General features: G+C 29.3%; 1 protein-coding gene across 2 annotated transcripts in view; it reads left to right on the top strand.

Moving 5' to 3' along the window:
• Positions 1–26,906, top strand: part of LOC121130356 (potassium voltage-gated channel protein Shab) — a 77,163-nt gene that overhangs the window by 22,077 nt on the left and 28,180 nt on the right. For both annotated transcript variants that reach the window (XM_040726111.2, XM_040726112.2), the window contains one exon: positions 12,388–12,965. In XM_040726111.2, coding sequence (XP_040582045.1) covers positions 12,388–12,965 — 578 coding nt within the window. The remainder of the gene's footprint in view (positions 1–12,387; positions 12,966–26,906) is intronic.

The raw sequence follows: 26,906 nt of genomic DNA, 5'->3' as shown, positions 1-26,906 counted from the left end.
CTTGGAAGCTCTTTCATCAAATCTAACCTGTCATATTGACTGGAAAATATTAAAAAACCTGAAACAACAAAAATACTCATTTTTGATTCTCTGAATATACTTTCTTAAGACTAATACGAGATTAAAACAATTTTATGAGAAAAATTGGGAAAAGCTCAGAGAACAAATACTTTTTTGATTCACAAAAATCCTGATTTTCCATTTTTGCCAAAGGTTGAACTTATAATTAGTGTTGATAATGATGAGATGCCTCCGTCTAACGAGACTCCTGAAGATCTTGCATATTTAAATTTGTGTCAAGTACTAATATAGACGTTAAACGGTCTTGAGCCATGTTTAAAACTACTAAAACTGAATGAATGCAAAAATGATCAGATTTTTATGCTGTTGTTGTAAGTTATATAATTATAACTATAGACTTCTTTGTTATCCGTTTATATAATTTTAGTTCCATTGGGATAGTTTCTTGTTCAAATATTAATTTGTTCTTTAAGCAAATAGGTATATGCAGTTGGAAACGAGCATTTCAATAAATAATTTGGGATTAGGATAATGATTAAATTTCTATTAGACTGTATATGAATTGTAAGTATATTTTTAGACTTTTTGATGAAAATTACTAATTGATATGTCGTTCTTAATTACAGTATTAGTAGTCATTTTAATTAACAACTATTAATTGATGATATCAGTTCATTTTTACCCATTAATATAATGCTTTCAGTATTTATACTTCGAAGCTTACAGATCCCTCGAATTCTTCTAATTACCCGGTCAGAAATTCCGGCAATCCTTAATATTTTAGAAGAACGAATTTGGGGCTGAACTAAATATACTACTGATGTCCTTTGGAGTTATCTCTCCCACATTTCTAGATCAAATGATCTCAAACTATCGCAAAGATGTAGTCATTCTTTAATTAACCATTCAATGATGTCATTGTAATTGTATATTGGCATTTACTTTGGAACAATGTCTGTAGAAAGAAACTTGACTTCTTTGCTACTGAATCCAAAATATATGTAAACAAACTGTGGACCCTTAGGTAATAACTTTGTCATAGAGAACGTTATAGGCCCAGAACAAAGATTAAAAAGTCACTTTTGGCAAAAATTTAATACATTTAAAAAAATTATATATTTGAAAAATAGTCTAAGAAAATATTCAATATTTTTTATAAAAAAATCTACTTGACAAAAATGTATTATTATACAAAGTGATTAATTTCTTGATTTTTAAAACTTTGCGAGTCGATACATTGAAATAAAAATACGTTACATCTTATTATTTTTCTCTAGGCTACAATCCGACAGATTCAGTTATATTACATAGTCTATGATTCTTTCAACCATAAATCAATAAGTAACAAATATGTAGTATCAATAAATCAAAATGAATTATTAGAATAATTAATAGTTTGTTATTAGAAGGGTTTCTTTTATAGTTAAATAAGACGTTATCCTATGTAAATATGGTCAAATCAAGTAGAACATGTACTCAACAATTTATTCGACAGTTATTGAAAGTGTTTCAACATATATTTTCCTCAGCTACATAGCTGTGCATGAAAAATATTGGCACCAATCTCATTTTTTTCCATTAAGAGATCCTTAAATACGAACAAGAAGTGTCAGAAAAATTCTTCTGATAAAACTTATTTTCCTATGATAGATGAATAAAAAACTTATCCTCGATATATTAAATACAGAGAAGGGGCCCAAAGCTTGCTATAGTATTTAAAGGATTTTATCCTTGTTATGTTATTTTTAACTAAGAGGTTTCAATATGCAACGAAACTACAGCTGAAACAAAAATAAACAACTTAAGGTGTTAATGTCTCAAAGAGTCAATGTAACATTAAAAAAGCAACGCGTGTACAATCTCTTCCGTGGCGGTGTAAGTGCCGAGTAGGTTACATAGGTTGTCGGTATCTCCATCCGGACTGCCTACAATATCAAAAAGTTCCTTAAAGTATCATACAACCAAGAAGAACCAAAACTTCTGCAACAACTTCTGCCCAGCCTCCATATACCCCTCCTCGAGCCCTCAACGTAACTACCCAGACTTTGTAGTTTGAAGCGTCTTGGAAAAGAAAGCCTGTCAAAAACTTTTCAAATTTGGATTTGCTCCGACTTGTCATCATGACAGCGTGATACGCCATCGACAACCCCTTCATCGTCAAGACCTCTTTTCACCCTCGTGTAAAGGTTGTGACTGCTTGTGAAGGAGGATATAATGAATAAAACTTATAGTTAAATAATGTATTGTCACATATCATGGATCGGTTATGAGTTGCCCTTTCTTGATTCCATAGAAACCACGTTTTTCTTAATTATGTAATGGTACTGCAAGTTTTGAGTACTCACTCTGTACTTTGTTCAGTGGTTCTCAACTTTTTATTCTTATTTTTTTCTATTTTTTTTAATGACTTATAATCAGAGTTTACTCAGATTTGGAATGAATAACCCCGGATCCAATAGGGGCACAAACGCAATGGAATCGGACTTGACTTGGCTATAGAAATGGTATACTCAAACACAACTTTTTTATAGAGTTCTAATATTCGGGTGTACTGGGCTATGAGAGCTTCTTATTTTACAAAAACAAATAAAATTAATTACTTTTATATATATTGATAGATATTATTTAAAAAAACTTATAGTTCCGTTTAAAATGAGCTGACTTAGTTTATAACAAAAGTTTATACAAATAAATAATTTAATACCCATTTTTACTACTTTTTTGTATCTTAAAAATGAGTTAATCTTTATCTATTGATATATTATAAGGGGAATGAGTTTATTTTGAATAAAAAAAAATATTTTTGTATACAAATTCAGATATTTTCATAGTCTTACACAAAACATTACAACTGTACAAAATTCAAGGTATATGATTATAAAGTATAGGATGTATATTGTGGCCATAATGACTAATAAATAATTTTTCGATGACTTTTTCTCCATTTTAAGAGGGGTAATTCATGAGTTTCAATGTATTTATGTGGTAAGTTAATAGAATAACAATCTTGAACTAAATTCAAGAACAAGAAAAGCGGTATTTTGTATATACAATCAAATTTTTTGGTCAATAATAGGCTTTATATTCAAATTTTTGGTATGATTTTCGATAATCAAGAACTATAACCAAATTTTAAGGCCTTCATTTTAAATTTAATACTAATTTGGCCCTAATATGGCTTATTAAAAATAAAATCCATTAAATTCTTATTATTTAATTCTGAAAAGGATTTTTTGGGTATTTAAAAGTTCAATTTGTGGTGCGTTAAAAGTATTAATCAAAATAGTTTTTTATCACAATATCTGACAACAATTTGTCCAGAAATACAAATGTACTTTATCTATACAGATATATATTCTCAATTTTTAAAAACTCTAAATCCTTCAACAGATAGTTTGTGCACTTGTAAAAGTATTTTAAATACTGTATGCAAATTATACAATGGATTTCTTGCATTTTTCAGGCATGATTAAAGGCTGTTTTGTTTTTGTTGATTCTTATAGCACTTACTGTGGAATGATTTACTGATAGATAAAATATTTTATAATGATTGCTCGACTCTATTCAATTTAATTTGTATGTATGGACTAATCTCTAAAATTCGTTAACTAAGTCAATACATAGTCTAAATTATTTAGTTTTTGGAAAGTATAATCCATGTTTATTTTGTGGATAAAAAGGTTTTTTAGTTGTTTTTCGATTCAATCAAATTTGAAAATGTTTGAATTTTTGATTGAAAGTTGAGAAACACAATTTTAATAACAAATAGTTTACTGACTCCTCATGAAATATAACATCTTTAAAATTAGATTTGTAAATTTGAGTGGTTTTTCGAAGACGTTTGCAACTCGGGAAGGTCATAAGCCAGGTCTTCGATTTTTTCCCTACTTAAGGATTCATTGATTGTAATTTTACAAATACTTCGATATACCTACACATACGTACAACCCAATATTTCAATGCATATTTGAGCCAATTTTTAAGAGTAATTTAGGTACATCATAACTATAGATATAGTTTAAAACCTCTATTTGATTTAACAGACTTATATTGGCTCGGATATGGTCTTTCAAATCAAATCTGTCAATTTCTAATTATTTGATTATAAAAATCAATTTTGATAACTTCAAACGTAATTTGCTACGTCTCCAATGGAGGTATTAAAGTATTTGGATCATAGATATTGACGAATATTTGTAGAAGAATACAAAACTCAACTTTGAGAAAAATTATTGTAGTTTGTTTTTGTCTTGACAGCACACATATACTTTCTGACAATTTTCTTTTTAATAAAATCCGTCAATTTATAACTATACTATTGTGACAATCAATTTGGGATATTTTAAATGTTATTTGAGGCACACACAGAGAGTTAAGCAACATAATTCGTCACAAAATACAAATATAATCCAAACTCAACTTTGAGGAAAAACATTTTCACTTGCTTTTGTGTTAACGGACCAATCTATATACATTTTATTTATTTTATATTTTTGGTGTAATTTATTTGATTCTCAGAGGTTCTTTGATATCAATTGTACATATATAATTTATGTACTTGTATATATACGCATTTTTATATGTTATGCCACAAAACAAAGTCTCCCCTTCCCAAGAAAATAAATGGATTATGATTTTGAAAAAAAAAAAATAGAAAAACAGGAAAAACAAACAACAATAATTTACAACATCTAACATAATAAGAATAGTTTATACATTGGGTAATAAGCAAGCTTAATTGCCTATTTGATAAAAAAAAAACACATTCCAACAACCGTCTAATAAATTATAATTGTGTAGAGCTCGAATATTGAATAAAATATTTAAATGTAAGGTCTACTTGAAGAGAGAAAGAGTTAACAAAAAAAAAAAACAATTTAAAAGTTTGATAGTTTTTCATCCTTGAAAGTTTTATATTTTTTTTTTAGTTTTCGTATTTACCTTTTAGAAATTGGTATTCCTTCTTCTGACTCTGTAATTAATTTCTTAATAAAGAAAAGGAATTAGGTATGAAAAAAGATTAATTATTGAATATTAATATTCTATGGTTTCAAATCATAGTATAAAATCTTGAAAAATCATTAATTGACAAACAATATAAATTTTAATTAGAGCGATATTTTTTGTACTTAAAAATTGCGTAGATTGCAATATACGTATGTGGAATGTCAGCTCTAAAACAAACTAGAAGGATTTTATAAAAATTGAGTGTAAACAATATATATTTTTTTAGCAAATTATTTTCAATTTATATCATCAAAATATTCTTATTCACCGTTTGAAAACTTTGCAAATTGAAATTAAACCCGAAAAAATTGATCACAGTTTCCCAATTGAAGGATTTTGTTTGCAATGGGCCTATTGGAGTAATATTATTCTCTTTAAACAAATAAAGGGTAAAAACTATAGTTAAAATTCTTGAGTATTTAACTAATTCAACAAATTTGAATACTAAGCATATAATGGACTTCAATATGCCTATGAAATATAAACGAAGTAAAAAATGTATATAGATTTCTTAATATTTATTCAATTTATTCTTATGTTGATGCACCATTTAGATAAAAAAGACAGGTGGAAAAAAATTAATATGAAGAAAAATGGACGTATATTCTTATTACTTCGTGTAAAAATAAATTTAAATCTTTAAAATATTTAAAAATATTTTTGAGACAAAATAGTTGTCAAAGAGATTGGTCGATTAGTGTACGTGAATTTTTGCTCCAAAGTAATTACTTTATCGTTTATTTATTTATCAATTGTCAATTATGAGACTTAAAGGCGGACCTGCTATTGGTCTTTGAAAAATGTTACACAATTTGAAGCACCCTCTACATAGAACCTTCTTCCCTAATATTGTACTAGTAATGGTCTTGCTTAAGTTTGCAGGAATAATATTGCATACATTGAATTCAAAATAATATTTTTTCCTTAGTAGGTTGTCCACTGACCTACTTGCTCAATGTACATATTTATTAGATAATATTTACAATTTCTAATATTACAAAACGAAAAATTCATTTCATTTTCGTCAATCATTCACTTTGATACGAGGTCTAAAGGATTAGTAGAGCTTGACCCCGTAGCTGGGAGACTTTGTCACAGTACTAGATGATGAAGGCCCTCAAGGAGTCGATGCATTTATGTGAATTGGCAGAGACATTACTCTCTAACACCTCCTAAAAAGAGGAACAATGGAATTTATATTGGGGGGAAGTTTGAGGGTTAGGTGTGGGGGTCTCAAAATATCCCCTTCTCTTTAAAAAAAAGTTTAGGGTCTTGTAAATGAGACAGAGTCTTGTTGAAACAGGTATTCGACACCTTTGGTGTCATCTCTCATACGAAGTATCCTCGGTCAGACAAAATTTATTAGTACCTGTCGGACCCAACCCCTCTTTTGGGTAAAATAAAATGGAGACATGACTCTTCCGTGTCTCTCAATGATCCCAAGGAGATAATGGGGATATTAGCTCTTTATGTGGTCCACTATCCGTCATTTTGATGTTGTAGTATCTGTCGACAGTCTATTGTTTATCATCCAAATAAAAGAAAATTCGTTTTTTTATTTCGTTCATAATCAGGAAATAGTCCTATTTATTTAAGTAAAAAAGGTCATTTGGTACCATGGATATGACTGAGAAGTCACGCCTATAAAAAATGTTGTATTTGTCATATTTTTTTAGTTCTAATGTTGTTGTTTTTTTGACAAAAATATTTTGTAGATTTGGGATGTCCAATACTTGGCCCACAGGCTACAATGCACCCTGCTTAATGTTTAAGTGTGGTTCACGTCTCATTCTCACTTGAAGTCGTATTTTTGAAAAATTATTGTTCTGGAAAAAAAAATAATTAAATAAGAAAGCACTGAAAAAAAATTGAAAGGATTTATTTTCTGAAAAAGAAAGTAATTTGAACAAATAATGCACTAGAAGATTTTTTTTAAATATTTTCCGAACAATCAAAAAAAAAAAAAAATTGGACGCCCCTGAATAGGGTTCCCACATTGGTCTTGTTTTTTAAGCAGTTTAAAATTAGATTAGGGGAAAATTTATAATAAATATGTATTATATATAGTTTAGTTTGATAAAGCTATTTTTCAGGAAATTTAATTTAATATATTCTGTGGCACATTAAAATATTTCAAGTGGCAATCTGCTCTATTATTTTAAAGGCTGGATATCCCTGTTCCAGATACTTTTATAGAAGTACATCATTATTTATCGCTACTTACCTACCCTGGAATTTTGTACAACCTGTAAAATAAACCGGATATCTCGATAATCAGATTGCGCGTAAATACACCGGATAACTTTTTGTTTAGACATTTTTTTGCACTTTTTCTGATTGCCAACTGATATTATTTAATACGCAATGAGATATAGACTTTAATTTCATTTCTAGGTATGTAATCAATCATTTGAGACTTCTGAGTAGACTCAAGTGCTAAATTTGTGCTTCACAAAATGACTTGTAAACAGATATTACAGCCACATAATTGCAATTCATAACAAATCAATCAGTTTTTATCAAAGTTTTGGTTGGTTTTTTAAACAAAAAGAACAAAAGTTTTTTGGTTTTTTTATGCACCAAAAACTAAAAAACAAATGCATATTTTTTTTAAATTAACACACACACATATACAATATTTAGCTTATATTTATAAATTTACAAATATATTATGATGTTATGAGTATTGATACTATTAATTACTTGAAAAAAAATGATTAAGAACTATGTTAATGTCAACAGATGTAAATGTAGATCCTGGAATTAGTCAAAGAAGGTTAATTAGAGATTACACATTATGGGAAAGATTAATTAATCAAAAGTGCCCTCTTCATTTGAGAAAGTGCCTATTTTCTGTAGATTAAAACTCAGCTAGAGCAAATATTAATTATATTATAAGTAAATGAGAGGTTGGGTCAAGAGAAACAACTTCTTTTTACTCTCTCTTTTTGTGTGTCTGTTACACTTGCTACAAAAGCAAGCTTAAAATATTTATTTTTTTCCAAAACTGAGTGTGAATTACATTTTTAATCTTTTTTTTAAATTATTGTTAATCTTTAACGACAAATATCGTCAATTTATATCAACAAATTTTATAAAATAACTCATTTCGTCAACAAAAACGAAGGTATAGTTCTTTTTTAAATATCTCGTAGCTTTTTATACGAATTATTTTCACTTTTTATCCACAAAATATTCGTATTAACCATTTGAGCCTGCTACAAAATGCACATAAGTACCCAAATAATAATTTTTTTTATGAAAAAAAAAATTGATTGATTTTATATGAAAGGGGCCATCTTTAAATCATAAATTTAAACTAAATAAACAATTTTTGGGTGTTCAACTCAACCCGTAAATTTGAGTACAAATCCTTTGAAAGACTCAAATATGTAAATCAAATATTAGTCTGTATGAAGTAAAAAAGTATATTGGGATTTTCCTGATATTTGTTCAAAATTGTTTCTCCGTTGACAAACCACATTTGTTGAAATTACATTTATTTTAAAAACAGATATCTTTGCTTATCTATTTTCCAATTTTAGAAAGATAAAATTGGTATTAATGTACATAGTATGTATATATGAATCATATATTTTTACTATATCAAAAAATGATTCAAATAATATTTTGCAAGTAAAAAATGCAATAAATTATATAATATATAACCTAATTACGATGATTTTTCTTAAAAATGTGTCTGAATTACTGTTTTTAGTCCTAAATGATGATGAATGTAGAAAAATCAATTTATATATATATGCAAACACAACTATTCTGGTCTACAAGAATCAACAATCTTTTTTTACTGATAGAATTGAATTTATCTTTCATTTCAGTATATTTCAACTATGATTGATTTATTCATTTTTTTGCTTGTCTGTTTTTGTATTTGGAATGTACTTTGTCAGTATTACATTTATTTGCTTGATAGAATTCATATTTTTTAAAGGGTTTTATCCCTAGTATATAATGTTAAGCAAGTAATTTTATTTCATTCGTTAAGAAATCTATATTTTCAATAACATAATTTTTACGTCTTTTTGATCTGGAACCAATTCAACATTTTGTATAAATAATTAGTTTTTCAACATAACAATATATTTTTTTATAATTCTGTTGATAGATTATCTTGATTACTCCTTGGAGATGAAACAAATCCCCCTTAATTTTCTCAAAAATCCTTATTTGTAATTATAGGTTAAATGATAGATTTAGCAAAATCAAAGACAATAAAGTTTCATAATTTATTGAAAGCCTTAGACTATAGTATCTCAGTCAGTTCCATATAAAGTGATACTCTGTATAAGAAGATCACGCACGATCTTTTAATGCTGCAACTAAATATTTTTAATAATTTTCAGTATGGACCATATTGTAACATCGTTCTTGCCGAAATTGTTATAAGAGATTTTAAAAAAATGCAATTTACTTTCCTGGAAAAAATTATAAATGAAAATCAATTTCTAGTTTCGTTGATATATTAAAAATTTGGTCTGTGCTGATTTTTCTTGACCAATGTGGACAAGTATATCAGTCTATACGGAAATGTAATTGTTTTCAAATCGTGGATCATTTTTTTTCGTCTTACCCAATGGATTGATTTGATCCCAATGACTCTAATGAGTTATACATAAACAAAACACATCATATGACGTCATTGTAGAGATTTTTACAATTCAGAAACACCTATAGAGGTGGATCTTGACCTTTTTTAAATGAATTTGTTATAGACTGAGTTTTTTTTGTGGTCTATTCCCAACCCAACGGTTTTAAAGAACCGAAATAGTTTGGTTCAACCAAATTTACTACAATCTTTGATGGGTCTGTGACTTCCAGACCGAAACCCAACACTATATTCTACTTTTCTATATATATATTAAAGACGCGAACCCGTGTCACATTTTAGTGATACCTATTTCCCTTGAAGAAATTATGAAGGCAAAAAATATATTAGAAATAAAATTTTCCTAGATATTTTCACAAAATTACTTTTATATTGACGTACTAGAATGCTATGTGGCTAAATAATACAAATCCCTGAATGATAATATTATTTAAATAAAACATAGTTGTATTTCACTTTCATAGAGGGTGCTTTGAACAATGTACGAGTATGCTGTGGTTCCAAGCTACAGACTATCAGACCACCTAGTGGATTATATTTTGTAGTTGCTTGATGCCGTATTAATGGGTTTATTGTTAAATAGTAATTAACTACAAGTTGTTTGTTAGCTTTATTCATCAATAGCTAAATTATATACATACTCTAATAAATAATGCCAAACGAACACTAGAACAATTAACTACATATATCGAAAATCCTAAGTCTTGTCATCAGTAGAGAAGGTCAATGGTAGAGGGGGTATATATTTTGTACAGCGGGAGGAGTAGACGAGACCAAGATTGGACTCGGTATTACTATTGAGTTAATAAATAGAACCAGTGTTGACTTGATTAGCCTGTTATATAATTTTGGTAAGATAATAATTTGATAAACAATAGCCAATGCCCATAAGTGTCTGAAAACTATTACTGGGATGGAAGGGTTACAATTTTAATAATCGACTATTAGCCGGTTCTATCTGAGAACAGCGACTGGAGGCCTTTCAATACTAGTATTATCCATATTTGTAGATGCTGGTCCTTAACCCCTCTTAGTGAACATATTTTAAAACGTAGTAAGTGACCTGTATCAAAAATAAAACCCCAAAAACAAACATATTTTAGTACATAAGAAACAGTTGAACGATTTTTATAAATTAGGTCTTTATATTTTACATCATTTTTAACTATTCTATCCATTTTTACTTTTAAATATCAATTAAAAGGATAAAAATCATTGAACAAATATAAGACATAAAAAATAAAACCTTATTTACAAATAATCTTAACAACGTGGGTTAAGGGCTTTAACGAGATATAATTTCCTATTTGTTATTTTTATCGTAAAAACATCGATTCATTACTTTATGCAAATTTTGGGAATCAAGCCAGTATCAATATATACCTTTTTTTAATGTTCCTTTAATTGGTGAGGTAGAGTTGCACTGATTAATTATAAGTAGACATCATATTATTACATTTACTTCACCTGACCTAAGAATCTTCTTTAAAATCCATATACATTTACATTATGTATATTTCCTTCTCTAGGAACGACCGGGACGCAAACTTATGCCCATTTAGTTCAAGAGAATAAATTGTCAAATGAGCCACGTCGTTCCATCCCATCTATTTGTGATAGGTTTAATATATTAAATAAAGTAATAGGTAAAAAATTATAATTACTCTTTTACGCCTCAATCCTTATTTAGAGGGGGGAAAAAAAAAAAGAAAATCCCATAAATTAAAATTAAAAACAAAGGAACTATTTTTTAACAAAATAGTTGACTTCACTAACCCTCGATTAAGACATTAATAAATATACGAATGAATCTTACAAAATGCATTATCAGGATAAATAAAGAAATGGAAATAATGTGATTGAATGTTTCAGGACCATACATTGCGAATAAATATATTGGCGATAAAACGTAGCTTCAAAGGATTTAGAATCATTTTAATAAATTGCGTGGCTGTATCAAATTCATGTTCATAAACGTTTAATAAATTATTCAACCGACCTCACAGGGTTGCAACAATTTCACGTTCAGTCTCGTCATTCATGATAGACTTGGGTGACTTGATCGAAGGAAAAACAAAGTCAAGGGATTTATCTCATTCCACGGGTGTGGAATTTATATTCCATTACTCAGCCTGTATGTTTTGTGCAAAATTTAGTGTGTTTCTTCTTCCATATTTTTTTTTTTTTTTTTTTTTTTTTGCATATTGTTTGAGAAATACCATGATAGTCATTCACTGAAAAAATAAGTATATTATATTGTTAAGAATATAATGCTCTTTTTTATATTACAAATAATAAAAATAAAAGTTGTCTGTCCTTTGTTATTTTGTCCGTTCATTTATATATTTATTTTTTAGTGTGACATTTTTTTTAACAAATACTTTTGACGAGAAAAATATTAAATTAGATTATTTAATATCCCCAACACACTACTCTTTCAATTGATTCCCCTAAAGGACTTGCGGGAAAGAGTGGACATCAAAATCAATTTTATCTTTTAAATCATTGTCAGTGGAGGATTGTTCATAACTTTGAGCTCCTTTAAAAAGATTTGAAGAATTAAAGACACATTTATTTAAAAGATTTAGATTGAAATGGTTTCCTTTTATAATTTGACGCTGAATATAAGATGTTCTCTTTTACCCTTGAGTCCTTTAGATTCCCCCAAATCTTTCTGAATATCTTTACAACGATTATTTAATTTTTCATCTTCTATTCTCTTCCTGGAGCAGCACGGATTATGACTTCAAGGACAGTGGAGGCGGTGGAGGTGGGACAAGATCCTCAAATAGCTCCACATCTGGACTCAGCGACCGTGACGAAACTACTCTACGAATCATTATCTACGTTGATTACTTCACAGCAGTCTATTTCACACTTGAGTACGTGATCCGGTTCGTTTGCACTCCCCAGAAGCTCAGATTCTTTGTGGATCCCATGAATATGATTGATTTACTTGCTATTTTGCCCTATTTCGTGACCCTTGTGCTCACAAACCTCTCAGAGTTTCACATCATTGGAAAGGCAGGGAAAATTTTGCGGCTCGTTCGTGTGACTCGGATCCTTCGGGTCTTTAAATTAGTTCGACATTTTGCTGGTCTCCAGAGTCTTTTCTTCACGGTGAAGCAAGTTTACAAGGAACTGGGAATGCTTGTGATGCTTGTGGGGATCTCTGTGCTGACTTTCTCGAGTCTTGTCTACTTTGCTGAAAAGGAAAAGGAAATTAATGAGGATGGAGTGATTGAAAAGGGATGGTCGTTCATTGACAGCTTTTGGTGGGGTCTCATGACGGTTACAACAGTTGGGAATGGTGAGTATTCTTTTTACATTTCATCTCACTTGAATTTATATTTTGTTTTCGAATACTGAATAGTTTAAAAATAAAAATATATATTGCTGAGACTCACAGATTTTTAAACATTAGCCAAAAAAATTAAAACTGGATTCAATCAATAATTAATCTCAAAGAAAAAAAAATCGAGTTAACTAAGGCTAAACATTATTCATCTCACCCGAAATTTTATTTTTGAAAGGTGTACTTAAACATGAATAGTTAAATTTTGAAACATTTGTATATGAGTCAAATTTCTAGTATAACTCAAAAAACAGTAAAAAATAATGATACAACTTTGTAGTTAAAAGAAGAGTTTGTCTAATAAAAAAAGAGACCCGACAAAACTCGAATTCTACTGAACTTGAAAAAATAAGTAACCGACAAAACTAACTGAACTTGAAAATAGTATTCTACTGAACTTGAAAATAGTAAGTAACCGACAAAACTCGAATTCTACTGAACTTGAAAATAGCAAATAACTGTTAAAACTCGAATTCTACTGAACTTGAAAATAGTAAGTAACTGTTGCTTAAAATGACGATTATATGTGATATGTTAATCTCTTTTCTTTATTAAATATTTTGACATCACATTAGCAGTTATATATTTACTTAATCTTAAAAGTTACTTTGAACACATGTTATTTACCATGTATTCTTTAAGACAAAGTTTACTTTATACATATATATATATATATATTTCATTGATGAATATTAATGTTGTGTTTCGGTTTGGAAATTCTAGACCCCTCTGAAAACATTCTAATTTTTGTTAGACCTAACTAATTTGGTACGTTAAGTTTGGTCCATATTAACCTTAAAAGGAAAAAAATGCTTCTATCAGTCACACAAAAAAAAAACACGATCTGGATTCGTAACATTCGTATAATGCAGTTCAATCCGATTTTATAGATACAATTGTAAGAAGTATTTTTCAACTACTTAACTCCTTTGTGGGCTTTATTTTTTATGTACAACTCTTACTTTACGCGGAAAAATGAGACGCTCTTGAATATTTTCTATAAACACCATATTTATTTTTAATTTAAGATAAAATTAAGATGAATTAACAGTATGTTTACTTATTTTACATTTTATTTTTGAACTCATTTTTTAGCACAAACTAAAAATAGATTTGATTTAAAATCTCTATATCTACGAATTCTTTTAATTTATCAATATAAACATGCTTTCATTTGTTTGTTCATATCTTTTATTATTATAGAAACTAATGTGTATGCATTTGTTTGCCATTCTATTAAGAAGTACTTTTGGTTAACGTTCATTCACATCCATATTGTGTTACAAAAACCTTTGTTGCTTAATTTCTGTCCAAAATGATCATATTAGGTCTTTACAAGAATATACATCAATACTCCTTTGGAGTTTCCTTTATATCTATATAATTTTCTAAAATTATATATGATATAAAATATTAGTCATAATAACTGGGTCAAAATGACCCGAAATACAATCTTTAACACAATTCATTTTCATTAAAAATAAAATGAATAAAAATTACTTTTTTTTACTTATTCTAATGTATATTTAGGAAAAGTCCAGAAATTTCAAGTCTGATGAATGTTAATAAGAGGTATTTTTCGTTGGTTAAAGTTGAAAGCGGGTCATAAGACAAAACAATAGTAATATCGACGCAATTAAATCTAGAAAAACTCACTTCAGACCAACCTGGCAGAAAAAAAATATTTCTTGGACTGATTATCAACTCTAATATTAACTTATGCCGTAACGACACCATTTTTTTAACTATGACTTAAAAATTGAAATGGTTGCAGATCAGTACCCCTTTTTTGGGTTTAAAAGTATTTGGAGCCTGCGTAATTTATTTTTTATTGTATCTTATATATATTTATAAGTTTGTTTTGTTGTTATCAAACATGGAATCCAAAATGATCGTACGGATCCGTCTGAAATTGACCAAGTAGACGTTCAAAAGAAGAACTTTCTCTCTTTTTATATATCTATCCTTCCATCTGTCTTTTCCATCTTTTCTCGCAGTGGCTTTCTACATCCCTTGCTCTTTTCTTCTACCTTCTTTCTTTGTTTTTATTCTCCTTTATTCAGCCCTTCAATGCGGGAACTCTTTACTAGTATATATATAAAGTTAACCCATTTACATATATTAGTAATTATATAATGATGTTGATATTTTCTCGGACTAAGCTCACCTCCCCCCTCCCCCACCCAATGATGAAAACTTAGAAATGCCTCTGTTCGGGAACATTATTATTTCTCTTATAAACGAATTATTCTATTATATTATGAGTAAATTACCGACTAACAGCTGAGATGCTATTACTTTTAATAATATGGATTTTTCTCGGACTATAAACAAATGTCACCAACATCTCCCTTTACCTCCCCCCCCCCCTCCTCTGACTCTAAACTATTAAAATGTAACAACAGTAACAGAAAAACAATCAATTGAAAACCAATACGGAAATGCTCTTAATTTTATATTGTATACTTATGTACATTTAATGTTTTTTTACAATGTATGTTTCACACATTGGATGAACCACCATATTTACGGTCCATAAACACACTTACAAATGAAATATATATGTATGTAGCATTTACGATTATTTGTTATTTTATGTCGATAGCCTAGTATGTATCTATGTTTTATCCAAAGCTACAAACTAAGTGGCAAAAAAAAAAGAAGCATTATTTGTCAAATCAGTGGTCTAAGTGGGTTTTGTGTCCACTAGCACGACGGTACGTCGTTGTTCAAAAAAATTAAACGATTATATTGTGAGTTATCGAAGTTTCTAATGATTTTCTACAAATTCATTAAAAGTAAGAGCTTAAGTGTGCCGTTATTTTTTTCTTATCTAGTTCGAAAATAATTAAATTTTTAATATTCAACTATTGTTTTTAATATAAAGTAGGGCAACATAACTTAGATTTTCATAATGGGTGGATATCAGACTGTAGAATAAATAGCTATGTTGACGATGTTTCATTCTAGAGGCAAGGTTCTGAAGTTTTCTTGGTTGCTATTTTGCTCTAGAATAGTAAGAAACGTCTGTTTGGCGTCGAATACATATTAGTTTGACATCTTTTTCTGAGTGGTCCAGCATAATCTGAACAGTTCAAATTTTAAGATCCTCGTCATGCACCCAAAAGGTTTATTCCAGGGGGTTGGCATCAGGGCATATAGGGGGCCAAAAGTTTCAAAAAAGTCTTGCAACGAAGGAGGATAGTTTTCTTTAATAGCAGGTGTCAAAAGCGGCCTCTCCACCCTCACAAGGTTCTTTCAACCCACTTTTTGAATAGCTTCATGAACATGAGGGGTTTGGCCCTAGCTGTTTTCTCCTCCTGGTCCAGTTTGGCCTTTTTGACAGACCCATTTTTCCTCTCCAACGTTTTGGACTTGCTTACGGCGTAAACGGTGGTCTTGGAGACACCCAATTACTTGGAGTGAGCGAATGGAAATTCGTCGATAACGTTCAAGTGTGATTTTCTTGACTTTTACGTAAGCTAGATAGCTCAAGTTTGTTTTATTAAGTAACTAATTGTTGTTTGTTAAATAATTCTGCATAAATACATCTGCACCAACACGTAAAGTACAACAACAAAATTATTATATATGTACGGTGTGATGATATTCCAAGGAATCCTCAGATTAAAAAAACAAAAACAATTCCCGGGATATTTGGAAATCAGAAACCTTAGTACATATTGATACAAGATGGAGATTTTAAACCCGGAATAAGTTTAAACCTCAATATTTTGGCAACTCTGATGTAGCTGATAAAACTGGTAAATACAAAATCCTTTCGCAATCCTCTAAATACGAACGGCGTCCGTCCATTATTATGTACCAAGGACGTAAATAACTCCATCAATAATGATGCTAGAGAGCTTATATTGATGTTAACTAATCGGATGTCATACCAAAATTTGATATTGGTGCGGTTTGGCCAAATTGCGTTATTGAAAACGGATTTATACCAGAAAACCAAACATTTTGAAGACATACATAGCTTAGATAAAGGAAATATGGCCTCTTAGCTTCCTGGAACTGAACCCTTTGGGTTACAATGTATGGGGCTTATTATACCAAGAAGTACTAGAGACAAGGAGAACATATAAATAGGGAGTATATAAACTCAGCCCTATATTTTAAATATAGAGAGAGAGAATAAATGAAGAAGCAAATTAATTTACTAAAATTATAGTATATAAATGTTATATAATTTTTGTTACAACTTGGAGACAATATAGAATTCAGATCCTATATGTCCTGAATATATATAACTGCATATGTATTAATATTAAATCTTTAAATCACGTGTCTCCCAGAAGAGTTGACTAATTTCATAGCTATAACTAATAAGCAATGTTGTTCCCTTATCCATCTAGTGGTTCAAGCGATTCCAGTTCTTGAACTGCTATAACCGGAACCAACAAAGCCGAACCAAGACCGAAATATATTGGTTATCCGTTTTGTTTATTGTGCTCATTTTCTTTTTTTTGCATTTTTTGGTATATTTATAACCTTTTAATATTCAATCTACATTATTTTATGTAAATGAAACATGTCGATACCCGTATTGTATCTCCCAACCTTTCATCCAAAAAGAAAGAGAAAAAAAATTAACTATGCCATGGCCCCTACATTTAAACATTTGTAACTGAAGTACCTTTATACTAAACATTTTTATAAGCAACCTTATTTTTGGGGGCCCTGGAGGAGCTCGGGCACTACGCACTATGTGTAAAAGATAGCTGCAGCCCTTTTTGTATCTAATATCATTTTCTGGTTAGAATTTTCTAGCGGCACCCCATGTTTTAAGGCCCTGTTACCTAATATAAGATTACCAGGAATCTAACTAAAAATATAAGATTTGCTACTTGCAAACTGGGCCTGGATATATATTAAAGGGGGAATTACATTCTATTTTCATACTATACCCTCGTCGATATGAAAATAAGAAAATAGGTTAATATCTATTTACGTTTATGAATATAATACGGTAGACAGCTATGACCATTATTTGCCTTGTAATAGTAACATTGGACAACTGTATTTGATCATTTGTGAATATGTTTCAATTTTCTTTAGATTGGAGATGTACAAAATTGTCTTAATATTACGTATAGTTTTATATTAAAAAAAGTAATAATTATAGCGAAGAAACCATTTATATATTAAAAATAAGTGGATATAATATTTTCTTAACATGACACGTTCATGTGAAAAAAATAAACTTACAACCGATAGATCTTAATTTCTTATTTATATTGAAATAGAGTTAATCTTGCTAGCAGAACTGTAGATGATGCAGTGAATAAGCCTCTGTTGCCTTGTGATTTTTACTTTTTTTCCAGAAAGAGATATATAGTTTAATAAATATTTGAATAATACTCGGGAAATCAAATTTTCTATAGATTCCCTGTTTCAAATTATTAATAACAATCACAATAACAAAATAGCATTTACATGTCCAAAATAAAACCGAATTAATCAATAATATAAAAAATAAAATATCCGAGAACTTATAATTGGGGAATGTAAATTTTGAAAAATATCAATGATACCTTATTATATTTTCAATAAATACTAAAGCAATCGTATGATTATTTTGTTACATTTTAATTATTGTTTTTAGTAAAACAACTTTGAATTATTTACTATGGAAAACATTTAATAATTTATTTATTTGTGTTGAGATCCAACACATTTTCGAAAGGAATATTCAAAAATGGTTACAAGCAATTTGGTCGTTTAGAGAAGGATTTCCGACTCAATAAGATTGGGAATTTTAATGACATTCAGATATTTCAATATAAGTCTAGGAGAGTTAAGAGGGTTGTTATATATTTTATTAACACATAATCATTTAACAGCTCCAAATAACTATTTATATGTAAAAGAAAAATAGCTTTGCAGACCAAAATATGGAGAACATTATCTTCACCAGTCTATAATCATGTTCCAAACTTCTTTTCCAATAAAAAGTGACTCAGTAGTAATAAAGCAATCAGGGGTGAACTTGAAGTGTCTAGCTTATATAATTATCCTTATAGATCGTATATCACAAAGTCCAACATATAAATGGAATTGTTATTTATGTGATAGAGATGAGTGATTTTCTGCGTTATATATGTACACCCAGGAAACTGAAGGACTTTTATTAATGGAATAGTTTTCTTAGAGTAGGAGACGAAGCAGAATTGTTTTCCAAAAATTTCAAAGAAGGAGCTGTGGGTGGAGGATGAGAACTCTCTCTCTGCTCCTCTCTGAGTGGCTAAGTCGATTATTCTGTCGTTTTATGGAACTCCTTAGTTCTTATATGTTGAAATAAACGATGAATCTGTGGAAGATCTAAAAGAATTTATGTATAGGGGCAATTATTAATGAGATCAGAAGTGGCAAGTCACCATTTTAAGAAGAGATACCTGCACAATCTTTACATTAAAGGAGTATAAGGTCCACTGAGTGAAACACTTGTTCTTTGGATTTCACCTTAAGGGTCGAGATTGTTTGACCCTACCCTGACATTGAAGAGAGTTATGTCATCTACCCCCTTCATAAATTCTCAACTCACGTTGTTATATTAATATTATTGTTTTCTGTTCTGAGTGAGTACAACATTTGTGACGTCACTCAGCTCAGCCAATCAGAATGCAGACGCTAAGCGACACACCTTTAGTTTGCTAGTCTTCCTACGTACAATCCTGATGTTGATCCTTAAAAATCGGCGAAATATAACGGATTCGAATTCCTGCTTAATCTTCCAAAGTGGGATTGTTTCCCAATTCCGCAACACATAATAATTCAATATGATAACCATGCCCTTATCAACGCACTCAGTCCCACATAATAATAAACAAAAAAAATAAAAAAGTCATAGACATTAATATCCTTTAGGCCTGAGTTCGTAAAAATGATAGGAAATTGATAAAAACCGCATTGTCCTCCTTTTAGATGTTTTTGATTAGACATAGTGTCCAATAAACGTGTACAGAACACTGTTCACTCCTTACAGGCTTCCATTCTTGAGGCAGTGCCCAACATGGTAAGACGTTACTCATCAAGTTATATGCCAACCCTAGGGGAGGTTGGACGCTGTGCTTGAAACTGTAGGTGGTTGGGTCTGAGGGATTAACTTCATAATGGACCTCGTCATGAAATAAAAAATATATTTATTTAGTCCTAAATTATTTTAAGGAAATATTCTGCAATATACTCTACCCTTAAATACACTCACAAATAATATGGGCATTATTGATAGGTTATATCTAAGAAATAAATATAAATTTAGAATTGCAAAAATTTATACTTTTTTCGATTTTACTTCCCATAAATTATCATTATTTGAACTCATTTATTTATAGAGTTAGAGTATAACATATACATATTTACATAATGCATTTTCGCGATTTTCTCAGGAAAAAAATACTATAATCCCAAATAACTTAATAGTATTCCTATCATTATTATGATCTTTCTCTCCGTATTAAACGATTTTTAAATTAGTTTTATTACCAGATAGCAAATCAATTTTCCATCTCCCTACTCATATATATATATATGTCGACACAAAAGCAATTTCAGGAAAAATAAGTCTTTATTTTTCTTGAAATTGAGTGTGAATTACATTTTTTATTTTGCAGGAATTATTGTCCAATTCTAACACAAATTATTCTTGTTAACCAATTGGGGGCATCGGAAATTGCACTTAAAGCTGTGAAAGTTTATTATCACAATAAAAGAACACAGAATAGACGGATTTAATATGAAGGGTTGTATTGTCTAAGCCTCTTAGATCAAATAAATACTTTATACCATAGCTAAAACACTTGGATGTATTAACTTATCCCCTAAGTTTCAATACAAAGACAATAATTGACTCAAAATTGCCTATGGATGACTGGCTTGTATGTAGCACATGGGCAGAAGCGTTCCAAGCTTTACACATAGATGGCGCTATGATTTTTTTTTTTTCATTCATCTCCTTCTCAGTTATTATTAACCTTCAAAAGACAGCTGTCAAAATTTCATGACAATATGTTCCTTGGAATGTAAGTGTGACGCCACTTTTGTTATTAACAAAAACAATATTGACACACCCCATTTGTGGCATATGTTCTTTTATTTTTGTTGTTGGGAGCCTGAACAGTCTTGTGTTTTCTATAGTTATCATCATTATTTGTTAGTTATTGGAGGGAGAACATCTAATTGCAAGAATAAAGTGTAAGCATGACTAGCTTTGTGACAGTCCTGATTTGGGACTGAAGACTGCAGAATTGAAGATTAACAACAGAGTAATTCCTGCCAATGTCTTTGCAAAATATGGAGTTGGGATTTTGCTTATTTCGTTCTTCTCATAGCTCTGCGTGTAGTAAATCTAATTAAACGTCATGACACTTAAAATTGATCTCTTCTCCTAAAATCCTTCAAATTGTCAAGATTACCATTTTGATTTTCGGTCTATTTTTTTTTTTTTTATCATGTCAAAATGCATACGATTTAAAACTTTATGCATAAATATACATGAATGTGCACTCAAGGTTTTTTTGTAAAAAGCCAAAAACCATTTTAATATTGAATTTACTATGTGTGTAAGTATTTTAGTTTTTGTTACAAAGGAGTGCATATTATAAACTTTCAATTAAAAATACGAGTAATAATAACCCCAAAAAAAGTGTGGCTTTCATATATTTATATTTGTTTTTGCAAGCATAGTTATATAGGTATATGCAAAAAAGTTAAAAAATGAGATTGTAGTCGTGAGGCGAGTTTATGTTGAGTCAAATAGATTAAAATTTATACTATTTATGACTTGAATTTTATATTGCTTTTTAAAACTATTTTAGGCGTGCTGTGTTTTTGACTTTTTTTGCAATTTATTAGTCGACTTATGTTTGATATTTTATATTTGATAAATGCTATAATTGAATACAACCTTATAAATGTTACAACAATCCCCTTTATACTGAGTGATACAATATGTCCAACTTCTCATCAATGAGTGCTTTGTGAATTTTAATAAATGATATGAACTGATTTCAAAATAATCCATTACCGCAGTTACATGATAAAGGTATGTAGCAGCCTTCCTATGTTTCCAATATCCTTACATTTTTTGGCAGCAATATATTAAAATATCAACAATACTATAATATTGTAGTTGTATGTAGGTTATTAAAAACCCAGAGGATAGCTATTTCAAAAGCAGAGACAGATAAATCCTTTAGAGATAAAATAAAATTCCTAGGGCTATGTTTCATTCTGATCAGACCAGATTCCTGGGCTCTGGAATGCAAGTTGCTTTTTTTGCTAATTAATTTTTTTTTACAAAACAATGATTCCCCGTGTTTTTAAGGCATAGGTTGTTGATTTTGGAAATACACAAAAAAAAAAATAATAACGAATGATTGGATTGACGGAAAAAGGGAGAACGTATGTTGAATACAAATTAAAAAAGGAATTATAAAAAGGAAGGAAGGAGAATATTAGCAAGTTAGTCTTATTATGTGTCTACATTAAGTCTTATTATTCCAATTATAATGGCCATAGGATGGAAAGACTTCAAACGTTATTGAACGACAATTTCTACAAAATTCTTTAGTTATTTAAAGCATTAATGAAATATATAATACAAATAGGTCCTTCTGAAAATATAAAATGGAAATATAACCCTTCTAAATTGACTCTCAAAGACAACGTTATCTCGGGAAAATAAAAATTTACATTGTATTTTTTTCAGCTGTACATCTTTTTATTGTTTTCCTTGTATTAGTATTCTAAACGCTAATTGTGTTAATTCAATTTAGCTCTTGATAAGCCATGGGCAATTTACAAGAATAAATATATGTAAATTTAATTGTGGGGAAGGGAATGGTCTTACAACTCATGTTTTTGGGTTTTTATTCTTTTTCATTTCGGAGGAAAGATTGCAGTATACAATAAAGTGTTCATATATATTTCTACATTAAAAGCTGATATGAGCATACTTTCTTAAAACATATTCAATCGGACTACAATTTGCTTTTTTCTTTGTCTATTTGACATGCAATTTCCTTTTTTGAAGAGAAATGTCAAAAAATTAAAGCTATTCAGAAGAAATTTAATTTTTTGGAAAAAAATTAAGAAATTAATACTTTAGGAAAAAAAATCAAAAAATTAAATAAAATAAAAGTACTGCTGTATGGCATGCAAATAATATTCACACCCATATACCCAAAAGCTTACTAAATAACCCGCGACGACTGCTTTAGAAGGATAACTATTTTCTGAAAGTAAATTCAATATTTAATTAACAACATATTATATTATAAGTTATGGATCATTTGTTCATTAAATAATTAGTTTTTGGATATTTTTCAAAAATACAATAGACTTCCATGATTATACAGCTTGATTGTTATGAATTAGTAAAAAAGAAAATATGTTGCTAGACCCTGTATATGCTTACTTATAAGTGATAAAATATAATCACTCCATCTCTCTTTCGTAGCATAAAGCACTTAGCAAAATAAAATAAAATACATTAAATGAATAGATATATTTATGTATTTATAAGTGGGCATATAGGCCCACCATATATATACATATGAAGACGGGTAGAAATAAATTTTAACTCAAATTAATTCTATATATATTAATTTTGATTGTTATACATTTGAAAAATGATTAAATTGCGTTTAAATTTAACTTAATTGTAAAAAATATTACTATATTTTACGCTACTTGAATTGGCCTTACAGGAATATTTTTCTTACTTTTTGTATATTGGGAGAGTAGGCGGGTGTCTAGGCACGTTGTAACGACTCGAACAATTTAACAAAAACACTCATTTCAAACCAGTGCGAAAAGAGCTTTTCCAACTAAAATCAAATGGCAGAGAGAGGATTTTGAAACTCGAAAAAAAAGACTCGTCCAAAGATATTTTGAGTTTTTGGGGACTGCCAAACCTAATTCTTTTTCTAATCAGTAGACTTTGGATTTTTTAGCGGTCACTCAATTGCTCGCGTTGCTCAAAAAATAGCTCATTTTTCCTTTTTGTATGAAAAGTATTCATTTTTTTTAATTAGTATGAAATAAATATCGAAAAATTGGATTTTAAATAACACAACAGCTTTTGATGATTCTTTGACTATATTTTTTTAGGTTAAATTAACAGACACAAACTTTCATCCATCATTTATTATTATATATAAATTATGCGGAAGAAATACTTCTATTGTAATTTATAGTTTAACATTTTAAACATTATAAACACAACTTATTTGTCCTTATATTATTCAGAAAGTTACCGGGCTTCACACATAAATGGCTCTTTCTATTTTTAAATTTACTTATATTTCATTTTGTACAAATTTTCAAAGTACATCCGTCAATGTTTCATCACAATATGTTTCTTTAGTTTTTGAGTTATTGTGCTAAGTGATACGCTAATTTTCTTATTTCCAAAAGAATGGATTAGAAACAATTTTGTATTTTAATTTTACACTGCTTCTTGATGGGAAAAATACCGTTCAAGCGAAGCAATGACTTGAAAAGTGTCATGGTGACTCTATTCCATAGAGTTAATAAAATAAAAATAATAATACTTTTAGAAAAAACAATTTTGAATGAAAAAATTACGTGTTTCCATTGTTAAGCCCGGGATCAGCCTGTCACTGGAAATTACGCCACCGGTAATTTAACCACCTACATTTTTAGCACTGGTAATCTTACTTTGAGGATATTTTGCCGCATAATATATTTGCCACTTTTTTATATTATCAGTTCTAACTTTGCAGTTGTATCTAGATCATATTAGTTATAGAGCTATAAAAAAAGGGAAATAATGATGAAATAACTTATACTTTTAAAAAAATATCCAATAAATTCTAAAACTATTTGAATGATTAAAATCTCCGATCACGCAACCTTTTGTAGTGAAATTATCTGATGAGAAATTCCTGTTACTCATGGAATCTTTGTACAATTATGAAGCTATTACATAGTTGTAATTTTATATAAGCATCACGTGGGGTTTTAAGCAACTCTTCCATATTGTGAAAATATTGGAAATCTTTTGAAACTTTGGAAAGTATATTTCAAAAAAATGATGAATTATGTCAATATTAACTAGTACTCACATTGTGGAACCTGTAAAATCCCATTATGCAGAAGATACGTACCTATATGACCCTGCAACGCAACTTGTATGCAAAAAAAAAAACACTGAAATTAATACATGAGTATTGGTTATTAATTTTTATAGTATTACTCAATTAAATACCTCAAAGGCTTGACTCAATTCGATAAGAAACACAGCACTAGTCTTAGAGAAGAAATATAAATATAGTTTGTGCTACCTTTAAAAGATCAACAAGGTTCTATAAATGGATTTTTGTGTTTTCTTTCTCAATGATTTATGGCCCATAATGAGTATTTAAATGTCTTTTATATGAATAAGAAAGTAATTGATCTTATTTTGGCATTATATGTTTTTACTTAGTACCAAATTGACATCTTTATATGAATACGTTTTAAAAGAGATAAGTGGATATATAGAGCTCTAAATAAATATGACCTTAAGCGAGCCCGATACTTTTTGTAGAAAAGACTGCAATGATGTTTCCCTGTATAATTTTAGGATGGACATCGGCGGTATTACTGTTTATGCTCTTGCTACGTATAGAGTAATATTGTTAATTTATTTCTTATTATGTTGTTTGCAGCTAATCTAATGGAACGTCATAATAGCTAAGCTTCTTTACTCATTAAAAATTATGTTATAACAAGGTTATTATCCTAATTATTTTTTTTACATATCGATATTCTTATTTACTCAAGCTCTAGGAATATACGGGATTGAATGTAATATCCAAAAGACAAAAAAAAGATCAATCCCTTTATATTTATGCACTTCAAATATAGGCAAATATTTTAAAGACATATTTGAGTAAATTATAGGTCTTGTATTCAAAGTAGTGGATAGATCTATGACACCATGACTTTTAGCTATAATTTATTAGTCATGTAGTAAAAGTAGCATTTTGCTGTCAGGGGTACCGTATGATTATATATATTTTTTTGGTGGAGGAGGCGTGCCAGGGTTAATTTTTGGTGGATTTTTTTAATAAAAAGAAATTAAATTTTTTTTTTTTTTTAAACTTCAAAAATTAAATTTTAAGTATTATTTTTTTGATAAAAAAATTTCAAATATAGAATTTGATATTTAAATTTTTCTTCAGATTAAGCTTTTTTTTCCAAAATCCACTACTGTTCAAACAAAAATTCCAAAACCCACAGTTATTAACTAAAAAAATAATTTGTCGGAGAAAAACTTCCAAAATCCAGAGATGTTCAGAAAAAATGGGATATTTTGGTCACAACTTCGTAAAGTACAAAAATAGTTAAATACCATTAATAAATCAGAATCAGAATTGCAAGTTAAGCATTACTTTCCCGATACCGATTAATCGTCCCATCTCTTATTGCTTATAGCCTTTATTAGATTTAACAGACTTATAATAGTCATAGTATAATTTTCCAATGCCTTAGTGCCTCATACGGACAATAAAAATCTTTCCAGAGCTCAAATGTGCGTCTCTTAGTTGTTTCGTGTTGCTACGACGGATGGAAATCCGAAATGGTTCTGGTATCAGGTTCTGTAATATGGACCAGATGGTCTTGTATTATAATGTTTGTTTAAAAAAAAGAATTGTGCTAACCTCCAAAATTATATTAGGTATCCCCTTAGCCTTAGGGTCGAATGATTTGTGTTCAACGGCTGTTCACACAAGACCTTTTTCCTCATCTGTCCTTCAAGGCATCTCTGTAGTATTTACTACAACCACCAAGACCAGTATAATTATTAGGCTCAACATATAGTCCCTTGACGTTAATTATTCATTCAACTTTTTCTACAATTTCGTTATTACTTCT

The sequence above is a fragment of the Lepeophtheirus salmonis genome, chromosome Z (assembly GCF_016086655.4).
Source record: "Lepeophtheirus salmonis chromosome Z, UVic_Lsal_1.4, whole genome shotgun sequence".
NCBI lineage: Eukaryota > Metazoa > Arthropoda > Copepoda > Siphonostomatoida > Caligidae > Lepeophtheirus > Lepeophtheirus salmonis.
Note: the sequence above shows the minus strand (reverse complement) of the source record. Positions and strands in the feature narration are given on the sequence as shown.